The 26633-nt window shown below is 38.2% G+C and overlaps 1 protein-coding gene across 1 annotated transcript in view; it reads right to left on the bottom strand.

The window, feature by feature from the left end:
- Positions 1-25323, bottom strand: part of LOC118561934 (MAM domain-containing glycosylphosphatidylinositol anchor protein 2) — a 71424-nt gene extending 46101 nt beyond the window's left edge. Inside the window, exons 1-2 of the mRNA XM_036134183.1 lie at positions 24912-25323; positions 8283-8431 (exon numbers count right to left, since the gene is read on the bottom strand). Coding sequence (XP_035990076.1) covers positions 8283-8431; positions 24912-25323 — 561 coding nt within the window. The remainder of the gene's footprint in view (positions 1-8282; positions 8432-24911) is intronic.
- Positions 25324-26633: the final 1310 nt, after the last annotated feature.

Here is a 26633-nt window from a genome sequence, read left to right as displayed (position 1 = left end):
AGGAAAAGAAGAGGTGAATTACAGGCCCGGTGCGGTGGAGATGAAGTGAACAGAGGTGTGATAGCTAAGCACCGGAGCCATAGTGTACATGTGAGAAAACAATACTAATGAAGTAATTACTCGGAGTTTGGAATATCTGCAATTATGGGGCTCTAGTTTTCATCACCATTAGCGTCGCAAGTAAATAGAGTGATTCGTCTGACACAGCTAATTACACTTGTCCCTACCTATCTGAACATTTTTACCTTCCACTTAAGTTAAAAAAAAACATGGCTGCTAATTGCTATAAATTACACAGCGTTGGTCTGGGCATCTGCGTCCGGGTGTTTGCTCAAACTCTCAAATGAAAGAGGGTGCAATTTTTTGAGAAAAAATATATTTTTTTTAGTGGAAGGAAAACAACTTAACTATGTGTTTCCCTTGCTTGCCAGCTATGATACATTAAAATGTTTTCAGTGGTGTATATTTTGGCATGTCATTAAATCGCTGACAAAAAAATGTAAACAAACTCCACAGAACAAAAACTTTTGTGATGTGTCGTGAACATTTAGAGGCACTCAGCCACTCACAGGCCCCCCCAAAGATACCCCCACCCCCCCACAGCATTACAATACACCTAGCAGATTGGACCCATTGATGGATCTATGTTGTCTTGTGGTTTAAGGCCAAATGCTGACCCTAGCATGTCATTGTTGCAGCTGAGGTCGAGATTCATTGGGCCAGTCAATGTTTTTCCACCTGCTACTGTCACATTTAAGTGACCTTGTAAAAATTATAACCTTGTTTTCTTGTGCTTAGCCGTGAAGAGTGACACTTGGTGGAGTCTTCTGCTGCAGCTCCTTTAAGATTTGATGTGTTTTTAAAACATGTGGTCATTTGAATTACTGTTGCCTTTCTAAATCGAACAAGTCTGTCTCAGTCTTGAAAATTACATTCTTTCTAAGTTTTTCTTGAGTAGCTCCAAAACCACTCATGGGTGGAGCAAAGGCACACTGGAAAACAACAACTACAGTAAATTAATAGTAATTCAAAAGCAAAAGCTTGAAACAGAAACTGCACATCAAAAATGTAATCATAAAATAAAATTATCCCTAATCTAAAACTAATACCGAGCTTTAAAGGTGTGACAGCTACAGAACAAAAGTTCCCTTTTGCCCAAAAAAAACAAAAAGCAGAGGAAAGGGGGAAATATAAGCAAAACAATCAGAATTTACAAGTTAAGATTTCTGGATCAGATAAGAACATTTCAGTTTTAAAAAAGATCCTTAAGAAAGTAAATGATAAAAAAATCATATCTTTTAATGATAGATTTAGTTATGCACTGGCTAGTAGTCTATTTTACCGACAGTACTTGTTAGTTTTTTTATTTATGTAGATTTTGTCTAATCTTTGAATAAAATTGCAAAAATTGTCACAAATGTATGCTGGGTGAAAGGGGGTGAACAAAATAAAACTATTAATCGTTGTTGCTTCATTTATGTCCCCTTTTAAATACTGACCTTTATGCTGTCTAAAATAAAGTTTACGGAAAAATGTTGCATCATGAACGGTAACAACAGTATTCCTTGAGGTTATTAAATGATTTTTTTGTCCATTTTATTATAAAAGCAATCTGTTTTCCATCCACAACATCAGCCCTCTTACATTCAGAGCTGTTGTTATTACGCCTCAGAAGTTCTCGAGTTTTCTTCTTGTTTGCAGCCATCGTGGTCCTTGACAGTCGCTCTACTGAGTGAGAGTTGAAAACAATAATCTTTTGTTTTCCAAGCACAGGCACACAAAACGTGTACTCACATGGATGCCAATGGAAAGGCTTGTGGCAAAATTTGAATGTGTGAGTTGCTCTTAACGTCCCATTCAGAGAGCACAGCATCAGTTCAGGCAGAGATGACTAATGTTACTTTTAAATTGCCAGCTTCACTCCATCATCACAATGTTGAGCTCTTCAGCTGCTTTTTGGCGACCAGCTAATCATAATGCCTTATGTGAGCATTCACAGTCAGCCTGACCTTCATGCTTTTCATGTTCAGTGTTGTGCCATCACTTAAGTACATGCCGTTGATTTGTGTTTTATTAATTTCATGTAGAGGATGTTCACCAATGTGTTTATACATTGGCTTAGAAAAATGTTTCAGACACATGTGGCCTCGAGGGACAGGCTGGACAAATAAACTCAGATCATTTTACAAAGACAGAAGGCTGCTAAGAATGAGAAAGTTTAGGCAGAGGTTCAACTAAAGTTCGAACCAAAGAACATTTAGACAAAAATAACAAGGACAAGATGGTGAAAACGGAAAGAAAACAAAAGACTGACTAACCTAGAAAAACCACAGCTCACAAAAATGAAAAGATTGAAAAAAAAAACACAAACACAACTATCATCATCTGTATTTCACGGCAACTTGGAATTTCTGATTTTTGAAACAAAGACAAAAGCACAAAAAAATCCTAAGAACAGTTCAGATACTTTTATTGGCAAAGTGGATAAGTTTACAATTTATGCATTGAACATTGCCTCTGATTAGAAGGGCGGTACTTAAGTGTCTTCTACAAATAATCTGAAAAAGCCTGTTATATAGGATTTTTAAACTTTATCTACTTTTATTATCACTTCACTGAGGTTCATTTTGAAAAGATTCCTTTCATACAATCCACAGTATTTCCTGGATCAACGGTAGATTAGTTTCCATTTTTAAGTAGGATGATGGAAATAATGTAGGATTAAAACAAACTACACATCAAACAAAAATTGGTAGAATATTATTAGTTGTTGGAGGAGTGGCTATTAACAGGAAACAATTGCCCAGCAGCCTCAGTCACATCAATAACTCTCAGGGACATATTACATTTATCTGTTTAAATTATAGCTATGAAGCCAAAGTCAGGAAGAGGATAATAAATTACCGCATAAACTGCTGCCTTTCTAACTTCTTGTAGCATCTAGCTGGGCTGCAAGGCTAACCCCAATTTGGATACAACCAGGAACAAAACAGAGATTTTTCATTTTAGCTGTCATTTATTTATTATTTTGTGGCACTTGTGGACTTGAAAGGCTGCCATGGGACGGCCAAATCGAAAATTCAGGCCATGGGTGACACGCTCCACCCCTGCGCCAGCTGTTGTTTTTTCTATAACAATAGAACGGTTAATATCTTTGTAAGCATCGTCACTTCCAAAAATGCACTGCTGCTGAAGTAATATTACTGTTAAAGGTATAGTGGAGATTTTTTATCTGGAAACGTAGGTAAGAAACACCCAAATCCCTTTTTGAATAAATGTTCATTCACAAGACCATCGTACCTTCTACAGTTTGCTTCTTGCAACTGTGAACCATTTTCAAAGTATACGGTGAGAATGAATGGCTAACGCCAAAGCTAACTGGACGTATAAGCACTAGAAGTGTGCATATGCAGCCAGCAAGCGGAAACTAACAAGGAACGAGCACGCACACTGAATATTTCTTATCAGCAGCGAAACACCGAGCTCCTGGACATTTCTGATTGATCCCACTTCCAGCAAAAATCATGGCATTTTGACAAAAATAGGCAACAATGCTGAATAATTTCAAAACTTTAACACAACGATGATAAAAAAAATAAATTCAAGATGCCCATTTAATGTATTTATTTAAGTGTTCACAAAAAAATTGAAGACTGTAGTAAAATCTATAATTCTTTAAAAGATTTTTTTTTTGTATAATAATGCACAAGAACACGAATAGTGAAAAAAAAAAAAAACATATTTTATGATGTCCAGAGTGTCTTGGGTACTGGTTTTGTCAGCATGTGTGCTCATAAGCTCCAGGCAGATGGAGGTCCCTAAAACTACTCTTAAGAAAAGCAAACACATCAGCTTGTCCCTTATTTCAAAATGAAAAGTGCTTCAGCTTACAAATACAATGAAATAGTCAGCTTCTGGACATTTTAAATCATAAATGTACTGACTTTAGATTTAGCACCTTTGTCTTGGTTCTGCTAAATTGAGTCATCTGTCCTGTATCAAGCTTTTTCTCCTCTGCATTTTCTCATTAAAAGCATATTGATTTAGGTCATCTTATTTTTTTTATTTTTTTGTGGGCCTGGTGGCAACTTCAAAAAACATTAGTAGTGTTCAAAGTCAGCCAATGAGCCAGACGCCACATGAGAATAATCAAATGGATGGTGTCATGTTAGACAGGAGCCAATCTGTTGTGGATTACCAGCATGTAATTAATATGGCCTCTATTGATCTCCTTGCTCATCCCGACATGTCAGATCAATCCAAGGAGACAAAGCAGAGGCAGGGGGGTGTGCTGTTTTCACACGGCAACGATGTGTCATACAAGCGTGGAGAACAGTGTTTGTCAAGTTTTATTAATTGTGGTTGAAGTGATCCCTAAAATGCTTGAAAACTCACTTGCAGGTGTAAGCTCTGCTCAATTTTACAGTGGGAAAGGAATGCAATTGTTGCACAAGTATGTTGGCTTGAACTAACATACTTGCTAAAATCAATCTCCAGGAAAAATACAGAAACATTTCTTGTCAAATCAGTTTGAAGTGAAAATACAAGCTTTGTATGAGTGCAACAAGATTCCAAGAAAAATACAGTCATATAATTGTGCTGTGGAGCGAAACCTGCAGAACAGTTGCATAGAACTATGAAAGGCTAATCAGAAACACTGCCACTGTTTGGGGGGGGAAGTTTGATGATTTGATAGCAGGAAGAAATATACTTTGTTAGAATGTTTCTTTAACATTTGACTGAAAAAAAAATCTAAATAAACTTTCATGAATACAACTGTGCTCCAACTGTTCAGCTTGAGGGTGGAGAGATCTTACAGGTATAACAGGGTCTAGCTAAATTTCCCCCTCTAGTGGAAGTCTGTTACAAAACGTATAACTTTGTTGGGCTTGACTATCACTGAAGCTCCGACACTTTTTGTTGCAGGATGTTTGGGCACTTGGAAGGAATAAAAATAAATGATGAAAGAGTGAAAGGCAAAAACATTTTGAAAGTACTGGAAGAAAATATTGCATCGGGGCCAACAGCAATAAGGTTAGCAATCTGTAGCTCATAATCCCGAACACCTGTACCAGTCAAATCTGAACTGGATTTTTTTAACGCTGCCTACAAACTTGTTGAAACACAGTTTATGATTTGTTTGATCTTTATGTTGATAAAAACACTAAAAAGGGCAATTTCTCAGGCCCCGTCCCCAAGGAGACAAGATTAGTCTTTCCGCAAAGGTCCTTTGTCGTTTAACTTCGCCTCCCTCTATAACTCACATGTGCATTATTCTCACAAATGATAACAAAGATGGTGCTGTCCAGTGCTGTGCCTTTGTTGGGGCTGTTAGTATCGTCTTCGGACTCTTCCTTCCTAGCTCGGACACAGGAGACACAATGTGTCCCAGCATGCCACTACAGCCTTTTCTCTGGTGCTGAGTCCTCTAGAGTGGACGCAGATTTTTTCTTAATCGTTTCTGAAAATTTACCACAAAGATTTACCTAAGCACAGAGCCACCATAGTTCACAGGGGAATTAACTTGAAAACTGTATAACTTAGAGAAGTGAAACTTGTGATCAATTATTATAAACTGATTACACATCATTTAATAGATTAATTTGTTAATTCTTGTAAATCCAATATAATGAACTAATATTTTATTTTTAATAGAGGAAACCAATATTCCACTGGGAGTCAAATATTATACTACGATCAAAATGTAGATGAAATGAAATGAAATGTATAAAATCTACAGGATACCTTAAGCAACTTTTTTTATTTGTCATTACAAATACAATTTCCCAAATTAAACAAAACTGAAAGTCTTTGCACTGGTCTGAATAACAACAGTCCAAGTTTAATGTGAGACACATGCCAATGAATCGTAAAGTAACTTTTCTAATCAAGTGGTTATATAGAGTAATTGGATCAAGCCAGTGTATGTGATTTAGTATGGTAGGCGCATCTAGCAGAAAGAAAATCATGCTCCAGAACCAGAGAAGAAGATTCTGAAGCCAGGCTGCAATTTCAAAACAAGGGCAGATGTCACACTTTTCTACTGCATCTTTGACAGATGCGGTGATTTATGCTTTGTGTGTCTGGCTGGTGCATGCCTTTCAGCTACAGCTTTATTCCCATTTCCCCTCCAGTCAGACTGTTTCTGACGAGGGCACTGGGCGATAACACAAAGCAATCTGTTATAAAGGTATAAGGTTCACCCATACCCGGTATTAATTCAGAGGCAGTGGGGGGAAATGATCATAATTCTCTGGGAATGGCAGGGGGAGCTGCTGCTGGATCTATAAATAGATTTAAGTGGTGTAGTGAGCATGTGAGCTTTCTTTACTGCACCAGTCACAGCCAGTCTGGGGGTATCTCTGCTTTTTTTTATTTACAAAAGGAGCCTTTACTCCCACATGTTTCTGTTTCATCCCTTGTTTTCTTCTGCTGCACACTGCAATGAAACTTTAGCTGCTTTCTGGCTCCAACTTTTCCAAAATATGCAACATGTTTATAAAACACATTTAATCATCACTTTAAATCTCTTCTAAACACTGAACGACAATTAGTCACAGAAAAAAAATGAAGTGTTGTAAGCTTTAGAAATTAATATACTATGGAAGACAAAATTAAGTAATGAGTTTAGGTCAAGAAGACACACAACTGCTTTCTGTTTTGTTATCAATAAGTAAATGCAAATATTAACATGTTAGCAGGGGACTGATTTGCAAAGCCTTAATACGTGCAGATAATTGGCCTACATGTTTTGAAACAATTGGACATTATTTGCACGTTTTCACACAAAATGCCCTGTAACAGCAATATTGTTTTTACTGAGCACGCCAACTAAGGTAAATAGGCAAATAAATGCTTTGCTCAACACAAACACAATCTTAGAAAGTGTTTTGAAGTCCACAGTTCCTTCAGGGTGTGGAGTGAATATGATTTTTTACTATGCATTACCAACACAAGCGAGGATGTTTGCTAATCCTGAGCGGGAATGAGATAAATTCAGAATTGCAGCTTGCATGCATTTTTTATTTGTGCCTTGCTTTTCATGTTTGGTTTTCCTTTAATCGTCATCCAAATGTATAAATCCTAAATGCAAAGTCAACATTAACCTGCAATTCTAAGCCCAATGCCATGTTTGCAGCTGTACCTCAAAAGATATATGTATATTTAGGATGAATGTTCTCTACTTTGACATTGGAGGAAAGAAGGAGAGAGACAAAGGAACCAAGGGAGGAAGGTAAACATTGATTGCCCAGAGAGAAAATGCAACCTTCCCATCCATCAATGTGGCCTGCCTGTCATCCGTGGAGTTTGCAGGAGAAGCAGGAAAAACAAGAGGAGTGCGTGCTAATTCTCACTGCGGGGCTCCACTTCCACCTCTGTGATGGGAAGCAGAAACAGAGGCAGTTCGAGAAAACTGCAGTATACTGCTCCTAACATGTTAACAGCTTCCACCAAGCATAATGAGACAAACAATGGGGAGGGAAAAAAACAAACTATATGCGTAGCTCTGTTAATAGGTCACAATAAGCAAACAGTCAAACACTTCTATTTCATGTTGAATTTGGCACCAGAAATAGTTTTTGCGACTACAATGCGGAAAATAACCCTCTCCAGTGAAAGGTCTGAAAAGAAGCTGAGCAACGCGGTTGATGTCAGAGACTATTGCCCATAAAATTGGAACAATTTTGTTTTCAGATACATGCCTCTTTTTATTTTTGCTTAATATTCATTGTGATATGGTTGAAAGAAACTGAAAGTTTTGGGAGGATATAAATTTGGCTTAGTAAACAAATAAATGGAAGAATCTGTCAAAAGAACAACTATTGGATGTGCTCTCCCTAAAACTGGACTTTACAGAGGAATGGCAAAAAGAGATCCATTGCTGATAGAAATGAACAAGAAGTTGTGTTTGCAGTTTGTCACAAGCCATGTAGGGTACAAAGAGTATTTGTAGAAGAATGTGTTTTTAGTCAGATGGCACTGTAGAGCACCCCATTGTCGCCATGAGATACGTTGGTGGCAGCATCATGCTTTGGGGGATGCTTTAGCAGGGGCAGGAAAGCTGGTCAGAGAGTTAAAAAAATTGGATGGAGCTAAATATGCGACAATCCTGGAGAAAAACTAGAAAAGACCTGAGGCTGTGCATATGTGCTACATTGTGTTAGAATGAAAACATTAAAATGTATGGTTGGAATGTGGCACAGTGGGAAAAAGTTCAAGAGGCATTAAAACTTTCACAAGACAATGAAAGTGTTTTTTTCCCCCCATCTTTGCATTCTTACCTGTCTGATCCCGAGTCTGTAGGCAACGATGCGGTCCACAGCACCAGGGTTCATCTGGGTCCACTGCAGCTTGAAGCCGTAGACTCGGGGTCTGTTCTGCCACAGTGGACTGTAGGTATCGTAGTAAAATTCTGGAGGGTAAGCTTTACCTAAAGGCAGGGACAAGACGATAAACATTTAAATATCATGTTTATTTAAAACACTTGTTGATCATTAAATTCTCATTTGTCCAGGATTTCAGCAGTTGGGGAGCAGTGCTTTCTGTGTGAGAGTCTCTCTCTTTTTTTTTTTTGTGGGCTCTGGGCTGTTTACTTTTGCTGCCATTTATAACACACTGAAGAGAAAAGACCCCAAAGCCAAAATAATGCCTCTTTAAAGTTCCCCAGAAACTGCTTGCAGAGTGCTATTTCCTTCTTCAGATTTATTTAGCTCCTGATAGGCCAGAGGGGCATAGCATCTTTGAAAAATCCGACTCTGGTTTAATCTTGTCAGCGTAGGTGTTTTGATCATACAAAACCTTCTATTCTGCTAAAGCTTCAGTAAAAATCAAACTTTTGTTTAAACATTTTTATTTGCCTTCCATGTTAAGAGAGAGTCATTTTTTAACATTATAAAAATTCCTATTACCATTAAGAACAAATAAAAAACAATCAAATTATGGACCACATGCTTAAGAGGAGAAAATCTATAGAGCCTGACATTTTACACACAAAGACTGATTTCATTTGCTCGTAAATTATTGTAGCTACAAAATATTGACTGTTAAACTGGGTATTGTTTATCAACTCTATCTTTAAAGGTCTAAAATACAAAAAAGTTGCAGAACATATCACAACCCGTTTGCCTGGATGCAATGTCTGCAGCTAAGTTTTTTTTTATGTGCAGCTTTTTGGTCTTGAAAACAACTGAATTAATTAAAATAATTTCTAATGCTTTATCAGAACGACAGGAAACAAATTATATGACACATTTTTATAGAGTTGGAAAAACAACATTTTCAGTACAGTTAAAAATGTAACTCTTTAAAACAAAACAAAAAAAACAACAACACATAGATCAAGACCAATAGTTTACATTTGCGCTGACTAATTAAAATGAATGTAATATGGGGTAACATTTTACTTCTTTTTATTTACAACATTAGATCATTTTAGAATATTTAGTGAGGGAGTCAGAAAGGGTCTTCTGCTATACATATGGTTCTCAAACTGTGATACAAACACTACTAAAATGCTTTTAAAGGACTAAGAAGACATCCTTGTGTCAATTATTTACAAATTAACAGTGATAAGGGGTTTAAGCACACTGACTTATATTTCAGAGATAAACATCTCAAAAAAGATGTACAATGGAGAACATTTTAAGAAACCCAAGTGTGAACTGAAGTGGTAAATGTGCTGGTGGGTCGTTATGGTTCCAGTTAGCCATGAAAAACTTGAAACTGGAAATGATTTCGCACTCAGCTAACTCATGTTCTACTTGCATGTTGGAGATCTAGGAAAATCTGCCAATTGATTTCTAACTAACTTTCTAAATTCTATTAGCAAAATACGCTAATAACAATGATTTATGTGCTGTTAGTAGTATTCAATACTGTAGCAGCATGATCACTAAAGTCGTACAAAACTGTGTGAAAGTTTAACGAAAGGTCTCAAAGTCGTTAATATGAATTTTACAGCTTTCAGTCAGCTAGCAGCCATATAGGATTTAGAGTGTATGATTGGTAAGAAGGCTCCCAATCTGATGATGGATTTATTTTTATAAGGGTCCTATTTTGGCATTTCTGGCATCAGAAGTATATACAACATCTACTCCCACTTTACACCCTGCTGCATGATTGTTCTCAGTGAAGCAATAAGTTAGCATTTCAAGCTACAGAGATGCAACTGAGTCTCTTTGTTCTGTCTGTCTGTCTTTTCAAACTATTCTTATAACACCGACGCAAGGAAAGTAAAACACAAATGTGATGTAATGAGTCCAAACTGTGAGATACATTTCTCTAGTCTTTGGCCTCCCTGCTAGCAAAAACATATTTCATACAGTAACATTGTAAACTCTGTTCTACCTAGTCAATTAAAATGTATTGTATTTTTTACACAATGGTGGCTCAAACTGAATAATAGATAATAATTTAAAACCCTTCTTTTTTCTAGCCTTGGATGTCATTTCTGTTAATTGAAGAAGTCGTGGACTTGTTCATTTGTACACATTCTAATCAAGATCCAGCAACAAGCTCAGAGGATGACATCCCATAGAGAGACTGGAAATCCACCTCGGTGACATGCTCTGCTGTGTTTGCCCTTGTCATTTGGGCTTGTTTATTGCAGGATGACAACACCCAGAGCACATGATTTTAATGGCCATGGAGAAGTTGAGCTGCCATTGTTAGAGCACAAAGCCAAACAGGGATTTCATCGAGTCATGTAGAGATTCATAAAGTAGCTTGTGGATAAGTAAACTGGATATATACTTGATATAATGATATGGTCACAGTTAAATTCAAATTTAACACTCAACACATTAAATGAGTGTGTTGGGCTTTTGACGGACTGGAAAACTGTCTAACATCATTAATCCATATTCCAGGACAGTGTAAAAGAGTCTCCTAGGCTCATACAAAACCAGTGAGTTTTTGTTGTTTTTGTTTTCAGAATAAAAGTGAAGGGAGAAGATAAAAAGAGGAATTTAGTTAACAAGCACCACTGGACACCTCCTAAATTGGTTCACCTCAGACCTTAAGAGAAATGTTGCCCATAAAGACAAAATGGGCTGAAATGGGCACTATTGGGTCATTCCTCATTTTGTAATGTGATAGTGTTTTTTAGGAAAGCAGTCCCTTGCAAAAATAATCATGCTGTGTGAACTTACTTTTTACATTTTGTCCTGTTAGAACTGCATGGTTTTACAAAAAAGGTTACTGAAGTTTTATGTGCTAGATCAACACAAGGTACTGCGTAGTTACCAAGTGGAATGAAAATGAGACATGGTTTGGAAAATTTCTTAACACATAAGAAATATGAAAATGTGTCTTGTGCTTATTTATTCAGACCCCGGACACAATATTGTGGAAACCACCTTTCACTGCAATTATAGCTGCAAGTCTTGTGAGAGTCTGTTTCTACCATCTTTGCGCATCAGATTTTTTTATTTTTATTTTTTGCCTATTCCTTCAGGCAAAAAAGCTGAAACTCAATTAGATCATGTTTCCAGTCCTAACATAAAGACAGATAAGTGCAGACTTTGACTGTACCATTCTTACATTTTGTTAAGAAAAAACATTCCCAACCCATCTGACTGCTGCACTGTATGTTCTCTACTTGAAAATGGCAGTCTTGACTGGGTTCCATGGTCAATATAATGCCTTGGAATTGATGTTTTACTCTTCTAACTCACACCTTTTTGACTATTGATCCCTCTGGCAGATCATAGCTTTGGCTATAAGGTGTAACAGAGAAAATATCAGGAAAAGCAGGTGTAGTGTACAAGTGATTGTATTTATTGATGTTTCTTAATGTTTATGTTTTTAGTTACTTTACTTTTCTTTTAGCAGACACTTTGTAATCTATGTCTTAAAAGGTGGTATATAAATTGGTTTCTACTTATTTATTCACTAACTTAGTGTGTAGACTTTTCATATTAACTGTAAGCTCTGTAAATTTACCTCAAAAGAGCAACGCATTTGTCTGACTTTAAGAAATATATACAGGTTTTCTGCCTTTAAAAGCAAATAAAAAAATGTGTACTAACTAGAAGTGTTCAAATGTCGCACTAACGGTCATTTTTATAACTTTGATACTACAAAAGATAAAGCAACACTTAAGTAATCACAGATAAACCATTCTGTGTAACACCCAGTTGTTAACATAGAATTTCATCAATTCTTTGAATACAGTAGAAACAACCAAACACTCCATGCGTAATTATTGAAAATTACAAGATTTGATGTTTCCTGCAGCCTCTAAATAGTTTAATCAATTCTCTTAATAACCCAACAAGTCAAAGCTGCACAAACAGTGGGTTTTGTTCTGCATTTTAGACAATAAATCAGCTTAATGATGCTTTGGGCAGCCTGCTGCAGATCGCTTGGCCTTTACATGGATAGAGGTATTTAAAATAAAAAAGAGGGAAAGAAACAGTGATGCTGAAGAAAATAACATTCATTCGTCATCTTGATAAAAATCACTCAGAGAGGAAAACAAATAGGTGCTGGCAAGGGAATCTGTGCTGATCATTAAACAACGTAATTTATATACAAATACTTCATGGTTTAGTTTGAGGTAAGAAACACACTTCAAAAGGTCATCGCTGGTCTTCTGGTGGTTAAAGCTAACTGATATAACTGATGATGCCGTCATACAAGCTGCCTCCACATCTCTCCGAGATGAACCAGAAGAGCACACAGATGCACAAACAAAAATAAACACGTTCACAGAAAAGAAAAAGAATTCGAATGTGGGGATAATTACTGTCTGCACCTCACTAAGCTCTGTTTTGCTGCATTGAACCAGCTGTGTTTACAGCACACTGTACAGCAAGTGTTACATAAGCCTGCCTAGAAGATAGTGACAGATAGTGCTGGAAAGAAAAAGAAGATGCTGCAATTTGCTGCAGAGCAAAAGTGAAGAAAGGTTAATTAAACAGACTCTGAGAATCCCACAGAGACTCTACTTCGGGAACGCGTGAATCAGTCTTATTTTGCACAAATGTATATTGTTCCTGACATTCGTAGTAACTCAAGTTATATCCCAACATTTTATTGTTTCCTTCTTATCATTTTGAGGAAAGATATGTCAAGAAGAAATTTCTTGCTGCACAGTCAGGAGTATGTTTTTTAAATTCATTCGAATATTAAGGCGAATAAAGCAAAATGGACCGACTTCCTAATCACACATTATGTGTGGTAAAGCACATTACCTAACCCACTTAGGCTACTTGAAATGGGTAACTCTGGGTGGGAGACATCAAACATAAAGCATAGAGGGCTTAATTGATTTTTTTAAATCCTCTTTATAACACCATAACCAATGCAGTGATTCATAACAGCTCAGTACAGACCTTCAGGCAAGAAGTTGACCTTATTTGCAGACTTATTTTTCATTTTAAAGGGTTTACATGCGTGTTTTCATCTTCAGGAAGACATTGTACTGCAGTAACTGTGGAGGTATGACGTTTAGAAGTTTGCACTATAGAAGTAGTGTTAACTTTTGAATGCACAGCAGAACCAAACAGAAATACTCACCGGCCGACAAAAAAAGAATAAAGAAATGGTTTTAAAGACCATGCATAAGGAAAGCTATACTGGTTCTACCGCACTCTGCTGTTTTGACATAGAAATGCTAACATCCCTTTTTTAAATAAAAATAACCATAAACAAATAGTTAACCTTTATATGTCAGGTTTATTTCTTATTCTGTGTTATTTTTGCTCTTCTCTCTCTAGTCCTTAGTGAAAACACAGCAGCATGTAGCAGCCATCGCAGCTTTGAGCCGCTCGGCCCGTGTTGTGGTTGCAACACAGGCCAGGCTGTTGGTAAATTGACAAAGATCATTCATCTCCAGTTTAAAGCAATTTGGATCATGCATGTGTGATTTAGAGCCAAACGTATATAAATAGCAATGTTTTGAAATTGGCCACTCCATCACGTCCACACTATCCAGCCAACAGTTACTGTTAAGAGTATGATTCAACATCAACTTGTTCTGTGGGAGTGTAAAATTAGAGCATCCACTAGTGAAACAATAACTTCCTGTTCTAAGTGGGTGGGGCTAGAGTGATGTCATCAAAATAGCATATGCATGTAGCAAGGGTTGAGGTGACTCCAAGAAAGTTTGGTGCTACTGTGACCTGTGTATTGAACTATTACAGTTTGGTCTTTTATGGTGAGAAGTCAGAATCTGAGGCTTGGCCACGCCCACATGCGATCATGCAGCAAAATGCTTTTAAAACTATAATGAGTCATAAGTATGTAAGTCAAAAGCTGTAGGAATTGGCTCAGATACAAAGTTAAACAGACAAAATGGCTGACTTCCTGTGGGATTTAGACCATTGCCCCAAGAGACTTTTTTTCTGTCTTGAGATGTTGCATATGTGTACAAAATTTCATAATTCTCAATCAAAGCATGGCTTGGGGCTGATTCTTTTATACTGCTAAGGAGGCGCTGTGGAGGAATTAGGCCACTCCCTCTAAATATTTCACTAGATATCTCTTGGTGGCTAGACAAAGGTAGACCATGTTGAATTTGGTGCTGTTCTGATGAAAAATGTAGAAATTAGAGCCAAACGTATGGCCATGGCATGACTTCATGCCTCTGCCATGGCCACACCCTCCAGCCAAAAGTTTAGGTGGTGAAGACCATCTTAAATCATTTCTTTTTTTTATCTGTCACTGCAGACAGTTTCACGTTGATTAGGTGAAGAGGGTCAACTATGGACCTTCCAAAGTACGACATTACAAATCCTGTTCTCAGGGTGTGGGGCTTCAATGATATCATGATTTGATCACTTAGTTTTGTACGTGTCCACATGTAGATCAATCACAGAAGGTTTCGTGTCTCTAGAACTTTCTTTGTAGGAGCGATACCAATTTTGTTTTTAGGCGAGAAGTCAAACTTTGAGGTTTGGCCTCGCCTCCTATCACCTGCACAAAAACTCATGATTTTGATAACTTTGGATCCCTTCTGAGAAAACTGACCAAAAACCAATTCATTTGCCAGAAGAAGAAAAATAATAAACAGTATGAGTCCAATAAACCTTCACAGCGCTTAGCTCGGGTCGAATAAGAAGAAGGTAGAAAAATGGCTAAACAAATGTCTGTCCCTCAAGCATTATAACACCCGTGCGAACTGGGTAGCCTCAGGTTTCAAACACAAAAACAAGATTTACATAAAGCTACCAAAGCGTTATAAGTGGCTGATGTTGATTAAGATTTTTAAAAACCCTTTTCTGAGAAATTTAATGAAGAGGATTCAAGGTAACGTAGTTCTTGCACTTCTTAGAAGAAAGAAAATTAATATAAAATGCACACAGATAATCAGAAAAAGGCTCATAATGTATTTTTAAAAGAGCCCAACACGTATTACATGGAGAAATCAAAATTACGCCAATATTAATAACAAAAATGGAACAGCAGAAAATCATATAAAAAGAGAAACTGAGGGTTTTCTGTTTAACACACTAAAACCATCATCATCACAGCAGTTGACTTTGGAGACCCAATCATTATAAATTGTAATATTAAAAAAACTGTGTGTTCTATTAGATTTTTCTTGAAAGAAATCGAAATCTATTAGCAGAGTATCTTAACAATCAAAACAGTTTACTTATTCATATCTGGATTATAACACAAAGTCAGAGGAAGTAGTTGTACAGGAAAGAGGACAAAAAAATAGGGGCCAGAAGCTGTTTTTGATACATTGTGCAAAATAGACCAGAAAGCACCCAGCCTTACACAAACAAAGCATATGAATGCTATTGTTAGGATGTTAATGCTAACATCCGAAGCCAACTATTATTATTTTCTAACTATTAAAAATACCTTAATAATACTTGTGATGTATGCGCTGTCTTGTGATGTCTGCAGTGTCTGCAGTGAGAACGAAGCGGTTGACATTGGTCCATGCGGGACAAGCGGAGCGGTGACTTTCGCTAGAGTTCAAAAATCTGAACTTTTCTGTCAAATTGCATCGTGGCAACCAATCAAGGACTGGATGTGGTTGTGACATAGGATGAAGGAGCGCACCGGAGACAAAGCTTTTTTCAATCAAAATATAAGATACAAAATTAATGTTGACATAGGAGGAAGTAAGAAGTCACTGTTTTCCTGCGCTTCTGTTTTAGCTCCATAGCGGGGCATGGCCAGCCACTGCATCTGCCCCATTTATGATCTCTCTGCCCGCCTTTTTTCTGTGATATCCTACTGTCCTAACCTCTGTTGTGTGAGTGATATGTCCCTCACACAAGTGGGACAACAGTTTCAGATCCTGGACAGTCAAAAGCACTGCGGAAACCGCAGCACCTGGACTCCCCGAACTGGGAGAATCGAGGATCTGGTGGACCCGCACAGGTGCTGGCGCCGTTGTTCGGCTTCCCACATTAAATCCAGCACCGAGACTCGCTTAGTAAAATCCTGGTCTGCCCTGTCGTGCTCAACAGACAAATGCATGGAAGCTTCTCCCGGTGACCAGGTGAGGCGCTGTGAAGCCGTTTATACATGTGAAGAGACAGCAGCCAACACTGCGTGGTCCAGGCGGAAAATTCGCAAGAATCATGTTCGGTGTGAACGCACCATAACAGTCAAGTTCTCCTCTGCCAGGACTATTTGAAAGTCAGGCAACATTTAGTTTTGTGAAGAAAACATCTTTCAAAAATTACTGTTGATGCTTATAATCTGATTAGAAGCTTAACCCCTTAAGCCCGCCCATACCGGTGCCGGCATGGGCCGCTAGGGGCAGGGCTACACCCCTTTTTTTGTCCCAAGTTATAGTCAGGTCATAAAAAGTCACTTTTGTTCTAAATCCTTCTAAATAAGAGGCTTTAAAGTTTGTCTATCAAAACAGCAATGTCTATCAAAAATTGCTGACCCTGTCAAAATAATTCTTCACCGCGCGGCTCTACCCCATCCCCCTATGGCTGGGATCGTTGCAAACTAGAGACTCTGGGCTTTCCAACAAGGCAGAGTACGTCTTTGTCCGATGTGTCTTGGTGACGTAATTGCCGTACGTACCACAGACTGCATAACTCACAGCCACAGCTGCTTTTCGCATGTGATGCTTTACGCACGCAGCAGATGCAGCCGACTTGTTGTACGGCATTGTGGATTTTTCAGAGGACATCGAGAATTTCTTTCTCAGTACTGTACTCAGTACTCAGTACCCCCTCCCCAAAAAAGTTTTTGCAGCCTAGTAGAAGCCTCACTATACTGTCAGTTGGATGATCTAAAAAGCATTTAATGAAGTGGTGATATATTTTATACATTTCCAATACAACTAATGTTTTACAACAGTGTTGTTTTATGCAGACCTGGCTGCTGAAACAAATTACAGGGGGGGCATTCCATTTTTTCAGGGGGGCACAGCTGTTTTACAATACTTATTTTGTTGTTTTGCTGTTTTTTTTTTTTGCAGAACAGTAGGAAATAATGTATCATCTCATTATCTGAAAACTTGCTATTGAACTAACCTATCTTTATGTTATTACAGCAACCACTTTGTTTGAGGCCTCCTCTTCTTCAAGGTGAGATGTTTATTCTGCATACCATTGTGGTTACAAAATAAATATGTCATTACATGATTAGCATTGTATTCCTACGCTTATTATAAATCAGTGTCAGATGCAAATTTATTTTTAGCCTGCCATTTACATAAACATATCCAAATCTACTCTTCAAAATATGTCTTTGTTTCCCCAGTGATCACAGTGCAGCAGAAGATGAGGAGCATCAGCCACCTGCCTATCGGCTCCGGACTGCTCCAAGCCCCGTGAAGCGCAGAGTTGCCTCTGCTCCAAGAAAAAAAGACCAGCTCAACCAGGCCAATACCCAAGTGGGCGATTCAAGCTACCCCTCTGCCTATTGGTGATAGTGAGGACATGTGGCACTCTCCAGGTGAACCAGACACTGAGTCACAGATATCAATTTTTTTTCTGTGAAAGTTTAAACCGTTTTTACTAATTACATATTTAAAAAAATATTTACATATGTTATTGATACCTACTTATTGAAAAGTTTTTCACATTTTTGTTTTATTGATTAGTTTTGCTTAAGTTGTTTATTAGTTTTTTATTGCTAAGTATTTTTTCAATAAAATTGTTGTTTGAGACAAAAGGACACATTTCAGCTAATTTTATCCTTTTTATTTTATTGATATTATGCTGTGCACAATGGTACATTTTGATGAAGAACAAATACTTTGTCATATGTAGAAGGAGTCCCAAAATGGAAATCAGCACTTTAGTCTGACCAGATTCCCTTTTATGAGGTGTTAAACACATTTCGCACTGTTTTGGCCCATTTTTGGCACAACTGTGCCAAAATCACAGGTCTGCCTGGCACACTGCCCACTAAAACCTTTTGTGCAACAAATACGCTTCAACTGATTCAGTCCAGATTTGTTGCAGTTATAGTCAAGATGTGGATCTATAACGTCTGTGGCTTCTCCTATAATTTCAAAGGGGTTTTCATGATGTTTTGCAGTGTTTATTTTGGAAAAAATGTAGGCGAGGCTCAAAATTTGATCACCAAAATTTACTCACTTACAAATCAGACATGGTGACATTTGCAATAATGGTTCCACAAGAAAAATGTTCTTTGATGTCTTTGTGTCACTCAAATACTAACTTTTACATTTACACTTTATAACCTCTGGGCTTAAGGAGTTAAACAGAATTGAAGAAATTCAATTCTAATTAATTTCAATACAATAATTAATTATTTTTTTAATACCCATATTTTGATTTGCAAAAAATGGCCAATTACTGTTTATTTTAAGAACAATTATAATTTTAACATATTTAAACTATGCCTTCTCTGTGTGGTTTGAAAGAAAATGTCAATGACACACTTCAGATAACCTTTCATAAATCAACAAGTACAAGAAGTTTAGAATTAGAATTTCTAAACTTCTTGTACTTGTTGAACTAGAATTAAACAATGATAGAAATAATCACTCGTCTAGATTAGAAAATGTAACAATAAAAGCTCACTTTTCTAGACATACTAGAAAAATAATAAAAATCTGAAATAATATTCTGAGAAAATAAGTAATATACATTTTCTTTCTTTTTCTATGTAATAGTAGAGATGACATTCAGAAGTCTCACAAAGAAACTTAGCACAAAACACAAAGATGTGTACACCCCAGTCTTTACTTTTCTTCTTACCAATTTTTATTACCTAAAATGTGCAATGTCAGTAAGCAAATCTGTATGCTTGACTAAATATTCTTAGGCTACAATATTCAGCTGTTTACTTTATTATTATGTTCCCTTGTGTTTTTATTAAATCCTACCATTTTTTGTAATTTCTCCCTCTAGGTGCAATAATTTGATTTGCTTGTTGTGACTGGTTGTTTTTATCTATCCAAATGGAACTTTTCCAAGGAATATTCTGATTGGATGGAAAAAGACCTGTCTGTGATTGGCTTGTGGTGAGGTTCATTTACATACATCTTGTCAAGTTGCGAACAAAGAGACAGAGCCGGGCATGAGAACAGACCAGGCGGAACAGGAGTTGAGCACTTGTGAGACATATATTAAGAGAGCATGTGTGAGATATAAATGTGCATGCCACAAATTATTGTTTGCCCACACAGATATACGTGTTCAGACCAGTCTCACTGTGTGCTCAGTTTGGTTCCACATAATGCCATACGAGCACTGCACCAACTGTTCCCATTTGTGAGTAGAGAAGAACCATCTTCAAGTCAGCAGCTTGGGGATGACATCACATGCAATAAAGATTGTCGTGTTCCATAAATCGCACCAGTCAGTTTAAGTACATGTCTGTTTGACCAACGAGATTTCAAAGATTTTTTCATTAATCTATGAATCCCCCCTGGATGCACTGGACAGAATGTGAAAAGTGGACATGTCCGGGCAAACGAGAACATTTGGTCACTCTAGTACACAATATGGTAATTCATTTACAATACTCACGATTAGGGATGGGTATATTTTACATTTAAACTGATATAGTACCGATAATTGGTACCTGGGTATCGGTACCGGTCCTCAATGATACCTAATTTCGGTACTTTAGTGTGTTTATGTGGTAATAAATGTTAGTTTAATAATCCAATCTACACATTTTTTAATTTAACATATTTATTTCTCAATATATAAACTTGTTTGGATCTACAAATGAACTTATTAAATCATTTATAAATTTGAATACATTGCCTGAATCCACACCACATAAAACAAATTTTTAACAAAACGACAGTTATCAGAGGCACACAGTAAACGAGGTGAACACATGATTGAAGTTTGTGTTAATCAAATTCATGGAATTATTTTAGTGCAACAGTTTCAGAGAAAAAAATACATTATAACCTTATATTTTGTCCCCCTTTGTAATCCAGGGGGGATGCTGGTGAATATCAGCAAGAAAATTCACAAGACACGCTGCAGAACATAATGGTGAGATGAATAAAGGTAAAAACATTGTCATCCCATATGTTGCTGGAGTCTCTGAAAAACTCCTCACCTCTATACAGGTGATCAAAACATCGCTCCTGTAAGCCAGGGCCATAACGACTCTAACGACTCCCCGTTGCAGAGGCGTGGACCAGTTTCGGTTTAATCTGCAGGCCAACAATGACCTTAACGACTCCCCATTACTAAGGGGTGAACCTGTTTCGGTTCCATTTGCAAGCTATCTAAGCCATTACAAGGCCTTTGTTGGGCAATACTACAAAGCTTGGAACTCCACACTACTCCAGACATTTTGAATTGAGAAAGCTTTCTGGATGGGAAGTGAAACGTCTTCAAACTTTGGAAAAAGGTCCAGTTGTTTTGTTTTTTAACTTTTTTGGAATGTCCAGGGGGGATACATTTGCAATGTGGAAATGGAGAGGCTCTCCTATCTCCTCTCTTCGAAGGCGGGTTTTAGGACGAGGCAGAAGCAGGTGCCTTTGCAACAGTGCTTCTGTAATGTTATGTTCTGGTTCATGTTGTTTGGTTAAGTTAACTTTCCTGCCTTAGGGTTTATTTCTGTTTCCAGTTTTGTATGGTATTGGATTCATGTTTAGCTTTAACTGTTTTAGTTATCTGGTCTTCTTTATTAGATTTGATTAAAGCTTGTGTTCTGTTCAGTCTTAGCCTTGTTTTCTATCTTGGGTTTTCTCTTTATGGTTATTTTTGCTCTGTAGTTGTTCATCTTAGTTTCTGTCCTTCCAGCCTTCTAGTCTTTTCCCTTCTTGATTACTCCCACCTGGTTTTGGTTAATTAGTCCCTCCCTCTTCACCTGTCAGCAAGCCTATTTATACCCGTCTCAGTTCCCTGCACTCTGCCAGAACGTCTCTACTCCTCTCCACTCACATGCTGTCGGTAAGAGCTTTCCTGACTCTGCTTATTTTTGCTATTCTGCTTGTTTGTTCCCGACCAGATCTCTGCCCTTCTGTTTTTGAGCCTTCCCTCTGTTCTTGTTGCCTGCCTGAAGTTCGCCTGGTGCTTCTTGTTGTTTTGGACGGCCTCAGGGAAACTTTCTTGTTTTGATGGACAGCATTCTCCCGGTTCTGCAGTGGTCAGCTGCTGGAAGCTCTGTCTGCCTTTATTTCAGTTATTTAAACCACGGTGTTCTTTGTTCCACTGGATATTTTGTAAATAAACCTATTAAGCATATGCTCCGTGTCTGGTTGAATATCGGGTTCTGTTAAATCAATCATTACAGCTTCGAGAAGAGGGAAGGGACTTACAGCAGCACCCACTGCTGCTTTGGCATTGGTGCTTTCACGGTAAGTCACCAATAACAGAAGAAAATCACTAAATATTTTGCTAGTCGCTTTTTTGAACATAATTCACTGGATAGGTCTGGAAAGTCGCTAAATATAAAGACATATTAGCTAAATTGGCAGCAGTGACTAGGTGCTTCCTCAGAATTAGAAGTATTCCCCCACTGGCCTTGCACATCGCGTCACAAATATTGCAGCGAGCGTAATTTGCATTGCATCTTGAAAAGTGGAGCCATACTTTTAAGCGCTTTCTATCAGCCATGCTATCCTCATTGACTGGATCAGCGGCTACTGACGTCATAACGCTCTTGTGGGTTCAATGTTGTGTTCATGTTCATCATGGAAAATTGGCCACTATTCCACTCACTCAGTTTTACAATGATGTGTTTAGGTACCAAAATATGGTACCGTTTGATTTTATGTGAATTGGTACCCGGTAGTACCAAAGGGATTTAATCGGTACCTGTAAAAGTACAGAATTTAGTACCCATCCCGCCCACAATTTACATATATTCAAGATTGAGACATGGCTGCAGCATGGCATATCCCAATCTCATTCTAAATATCAGATCTGACTGAGCCATCCACAAAGCTGCCTTTTACATATTGGACATTATGTACTTGAATGTCAGTTATTAATACATTTTGATGGTAAATAAAGGTTTAGCCTACAAAATAGATTTCTTATGAAAATGTTTGTTGCTATAAAATGAGAAATTCTGTATGAATTGTACATTGCGTTTTGGTACACAAAAATAAAACTTTTAAAAGTTTGAAACTTTTAAACTCCAACTGTAGCTTTGATCTACATTTATTCTTAGCAATAGGGTTCAGGGTGCAAACTTACACTTTACACTAAACTTTAAAATGTTGCTTAAAAAGCCATAAGCTTTTTATGCGTAATCAATCTTTAATTGTTTTAGTGAAATAAATTTAAAGCATGTACATTTTCACAACCTGTGTTTCGCTCTGCTGCATCAGAGAACATTTGCTGCCTTTGGACAGGGGACTCGTGCATTAATCATCGACTACATCAGACTGGAATGGAAACAGAGAAAAAACAACAGTGCGATGATTCAAAGACTGAGAGGCAGTTCTATGACCGTTCTAACTCCTCAGAGAAGAACATTTGCAGAAAACTTAGGGTTCCAATGGCAGAGGGCCCATGCCAAAACTCAGTGGTACACGTTACATTCCTCTAAGGGGCCTCTCCCATGGCACTGTTTAATAGCCAACTTGGCCATTACAGCCAACTCACAGATGTCCCAATAGCTTGGAAAATGGGCATCCATGCACATGCACAAACACTCTCCCCTGGCTCGATCTACGTTTTCTGGGTGACAGTATTTATATAGGAACAAGACTGGCTTGCTTGCTAATATTAGTGTGTGCGTATAAGTCTGTCGGCATGGAAACAAATATGTTGCGCATGGTATGATGAGTGGATCTATGAATTAAATGGCTGCCGGCCAGAACTCCTGACTGATACTTTTTACTATACATCAACACAGCCCGAGAAAGTTAGGCATGTAGGGGTGAGGGAATATCTATTAGGATAGTTTTCATAGAGTAAATAAACTAATATTTCAGCAAACTGCATTAGCCATAAGAGATATTTGATGAACTTCTGCTAAGGAAGCCCACTCTCTGTCTCTCCACAGCCTGTTTTTCAGTTCAGCCACACACAGTGGTGCTGATATCATGGCTATTAAGTTTCAGATAAAATTGATAAATCCTCAAGACTAAGAACAGGGGTTAGGAGAACAGGGTATGACAGGCTTCATAGATGATGGAGCGAACCAAAGTGGATTTTCTGCACTATGCTCCTGCACTCTGGGGGTTACTAAAAGAGCCTTCATAAACTTTGGCAGCTACTGAGTCCAGATGGTAGGAATCTGGAGCATTGGGCAGGAGGAATGAAGCAATGCGTTGTGGGAGGAAAGGAGGATGAAAGGGACTGAAAGTAGAAAGAAGGGGTTAGTAAAATCAGGAAAACCTTACGCCCTGTTAAGAAAAACTGTTGTCTGGAGGGAACTATCTGCCTCTGTCTCCCTGCTCTACCTGGTTCACCTGGAAAGACTGATTTATGTGGCATGGATGATTGTCCACTTGCTTTTTTCTGCTGCATCAGAAGCTTAAATGGGGAAAGCAGACGAATTCGGAAAAATAACACGAAAAGGGTCAGAAAAGCACCAAGAAATACAGAAAATGTATGATTAGACAGCAGCAAGAGATAGACAGAGAAAGAGAGAAAAAGAGAAACCCACGTGGCAAAGGATTATAGTGACAAATACTCATCCTGTGACCCTGCAGCTTTTGTCTCTAATGGGAGATCTGGGAGATTGAAACCTTGGTCAAAGTTCCTGCGGTCACTCAGTGTGGGCAAACCAATTTGGTCCTGTCATAACAACCAACTCAAAGATGGACATTTTGTGTTTGAAGTAAAAGAACAGTGACTTCAAACTTCCACACTTCCACATCTGCACAGCAAAGAAAGAAATAAAATCCGAATCCCCAATCTCTTTTCCCTGACTTCTAACCTTAACCTTGGGAAAGACGTAATGTGGCCCACACTACCACACGATTCACTGCGGGTTGAAAAAAATGTTCAAACGGAAAGCGGGAATGGCGGAAGAAAGTGGTAAAAACGGATTCAAGTTTGATATATTACACTTTCTGTGATACAAAATGACATTTACAATGTTTTCAGGAAAGAATGCAGCTGTGTAAAACTGAAATATCTGCTCGGTTTATTAAGATATCACTTAATTTTCTTATAGCCAGCTCGCCTTGCCAGCAGTAAGCTGACCGGACGGCTGTGCCTCTCTCTATCCAGAGAGAACGCCTGACACCCGGCACCTCGGTTTCACCGCTGTTGGGAGCACTGATGGTTATAAGGTCTGAAAACTGAAGGCATTGTTGGCCTATTGGCCAAACACCAGGAAATGAAGGACATTGACTGTGAAGCATGTAGTTTAACTAAGAAAGGATTTTGGATTTCAACAGAGAACTATAAAATGCTAAATTGGCCCAGCATGAATAGAAATTATATGTTTCAGAAGTTTACAGAGCCCCTTTATGAGCCTTATGGGAAGAAAAGCTCCAAGTTGAATAATATACAGAACGGTTAGTTCAATCAATGAAAACTGTAAAAGTCAAATCTTAAACCATACAATCTCCTTACCTGTAACCTGAAACGTGCATTTGCCTGCTCCGGCCTCATTGATGACGTTGCACGTGTACTCGCCCCAGCCTTCACGATTCAGGCTGCGGATCGTGTACTCCGTCTCGTCTTTGTGTGGGTCAAACGCTCCGGCATGGAGCAGCCGGTTCGAGAGCAGCCACTCGAACCGCAGCACTCGAGATGGGTGGGCTCGCAGCACTCTGCAGGTCATCACCACAGGTCTCCCCAGGCCCTGACGGACCTCCATGTGAACAGGCTCCACGGTGGGAGGGTCTGGGTGGGAGAAAGAGGAAACCTCAGCAAACCTTTTGACAGGGACAAAAATCACTGCACTGCACAAATCACTGGGAAGTAAGAGTGGCTGATGGACAAGTTGGAATGAAACTGCTGGACTGAATACGTGGAAAGACATTTCCTTTTAATAAGACTTAAAGCCCTTTAAACCAAACCCTCCACTTTCATGGTAGAATTGAAAATATTTACAGGTAAATAGATTGTAAGAGATAAATCATCAAGTATAGTTCATAAAAAATGGAAGAAACAAAACATTACAGTGGACAGTGTTCAGTACTTTCACTGTTTAAAGCATATTTCAAGTGTATTTTTATTGGATTGTATGTAATGGATCAATTCAAAACAAAGCTAGTCTTCAAATAAACATTTTCATACCTCTTAGAACCACTTTACAATCCAATTAGAGCTGCATGTCTTTCTTTACCAGCTTTGTCCATTAAAAAGGGCACAATTTCCCCATTCTTTTTTTTTTCTTTTTTGCAAAAATAGTGGTAATGGACAAATGATTTTTTAGTTATGCCATGACTTTAAAGCCCCTTAACTGGGGCCATTCTCACCACGTAAATAAACTTTGATCCGGACCATTCCATTGTAGCTCTCACTAATGTGTTCAGGTAGATGTTGTAAGTGAGAGACTTGAATAGGGCCACGTAGATCAAGTCTTTTTGCAGCCTAAACTGGTTCTCTTTCAGGTTTGCCTCTTTTTAGGCTCTTTCCATCTTCCCATAAAATGCCTGCTGAAGAAAAACATCCCCTTCATGGGGGAAATTCCAGAAGTATCAATACTTTGGAAAGGCTGTCCAGGGAAAGTAGCTCTGAGTATTTGGTTTGATGGCCATAGAGACTCACTGAAAGACCAAATACAAACTGCCCAAAGCGACATTCACATACCACAAGCAGCCAGGAAAATGAGGTGGGACATTAAGCAAATTGGTAAATAAACTTTAGACCATCCTCCACTGAAAATCGATACATTTCAGAAACAGATGAAAAATGAAAAACAATTGCAGGTGGAGCAGCACTGCTGCGTTAAAATCAATTTGCAACAAAAACCAAGAACGATGTTCGGAAATAGAAATCAGTCTCGCTTCACAGAAAACGGGTAACAGGATGATGAAGTGCACCTCGAGCTTTGAAAATGGAAAATTAATAACTTATTTGAGTATCTGACAGCCTTCACTTCTTCCCACACAGACAAACCTGCTGGTGAATTATTCAACCGGTTGAATGGCCTTGATGAGACCCGGGCTAAGTTTCAGGAAAGTTTTAATATGTTTGACGCGTACATTCCAGCACAGTCAGTTTGCATGAGATAAATATGTACGGTGGCGAGTGTGTAGATTAACTGTGTTTAAGTGCTTGTGTGTGCAAGCAGTGCAACGGTTATAAATAATTCCCCCATTTCAGGCGTCTTTACCGTTGACTGGC

The sequence above is a fragment of the Fundulus heteroclitus genome, unplaced genomic scaffold, assembly GCF_011125445.2.
Source record: "Fundulus heteroclitus isolate FHET01 unplaced genomic scaffold, MU-UCD_Fhet_4.1 scaffold_76, whole genome shotgun sequence".
NCBI lineage: Eukaryota > Metazoa > Chordata > Actinopteri > Cyprinodontiformes > Fundulidae > Fundulus > Fundulus heteroclitus.
Note: the sequence above shows the minus strand (reverse complement) of the source record. Positions and strands in the feature narration are given on the sequence as shown.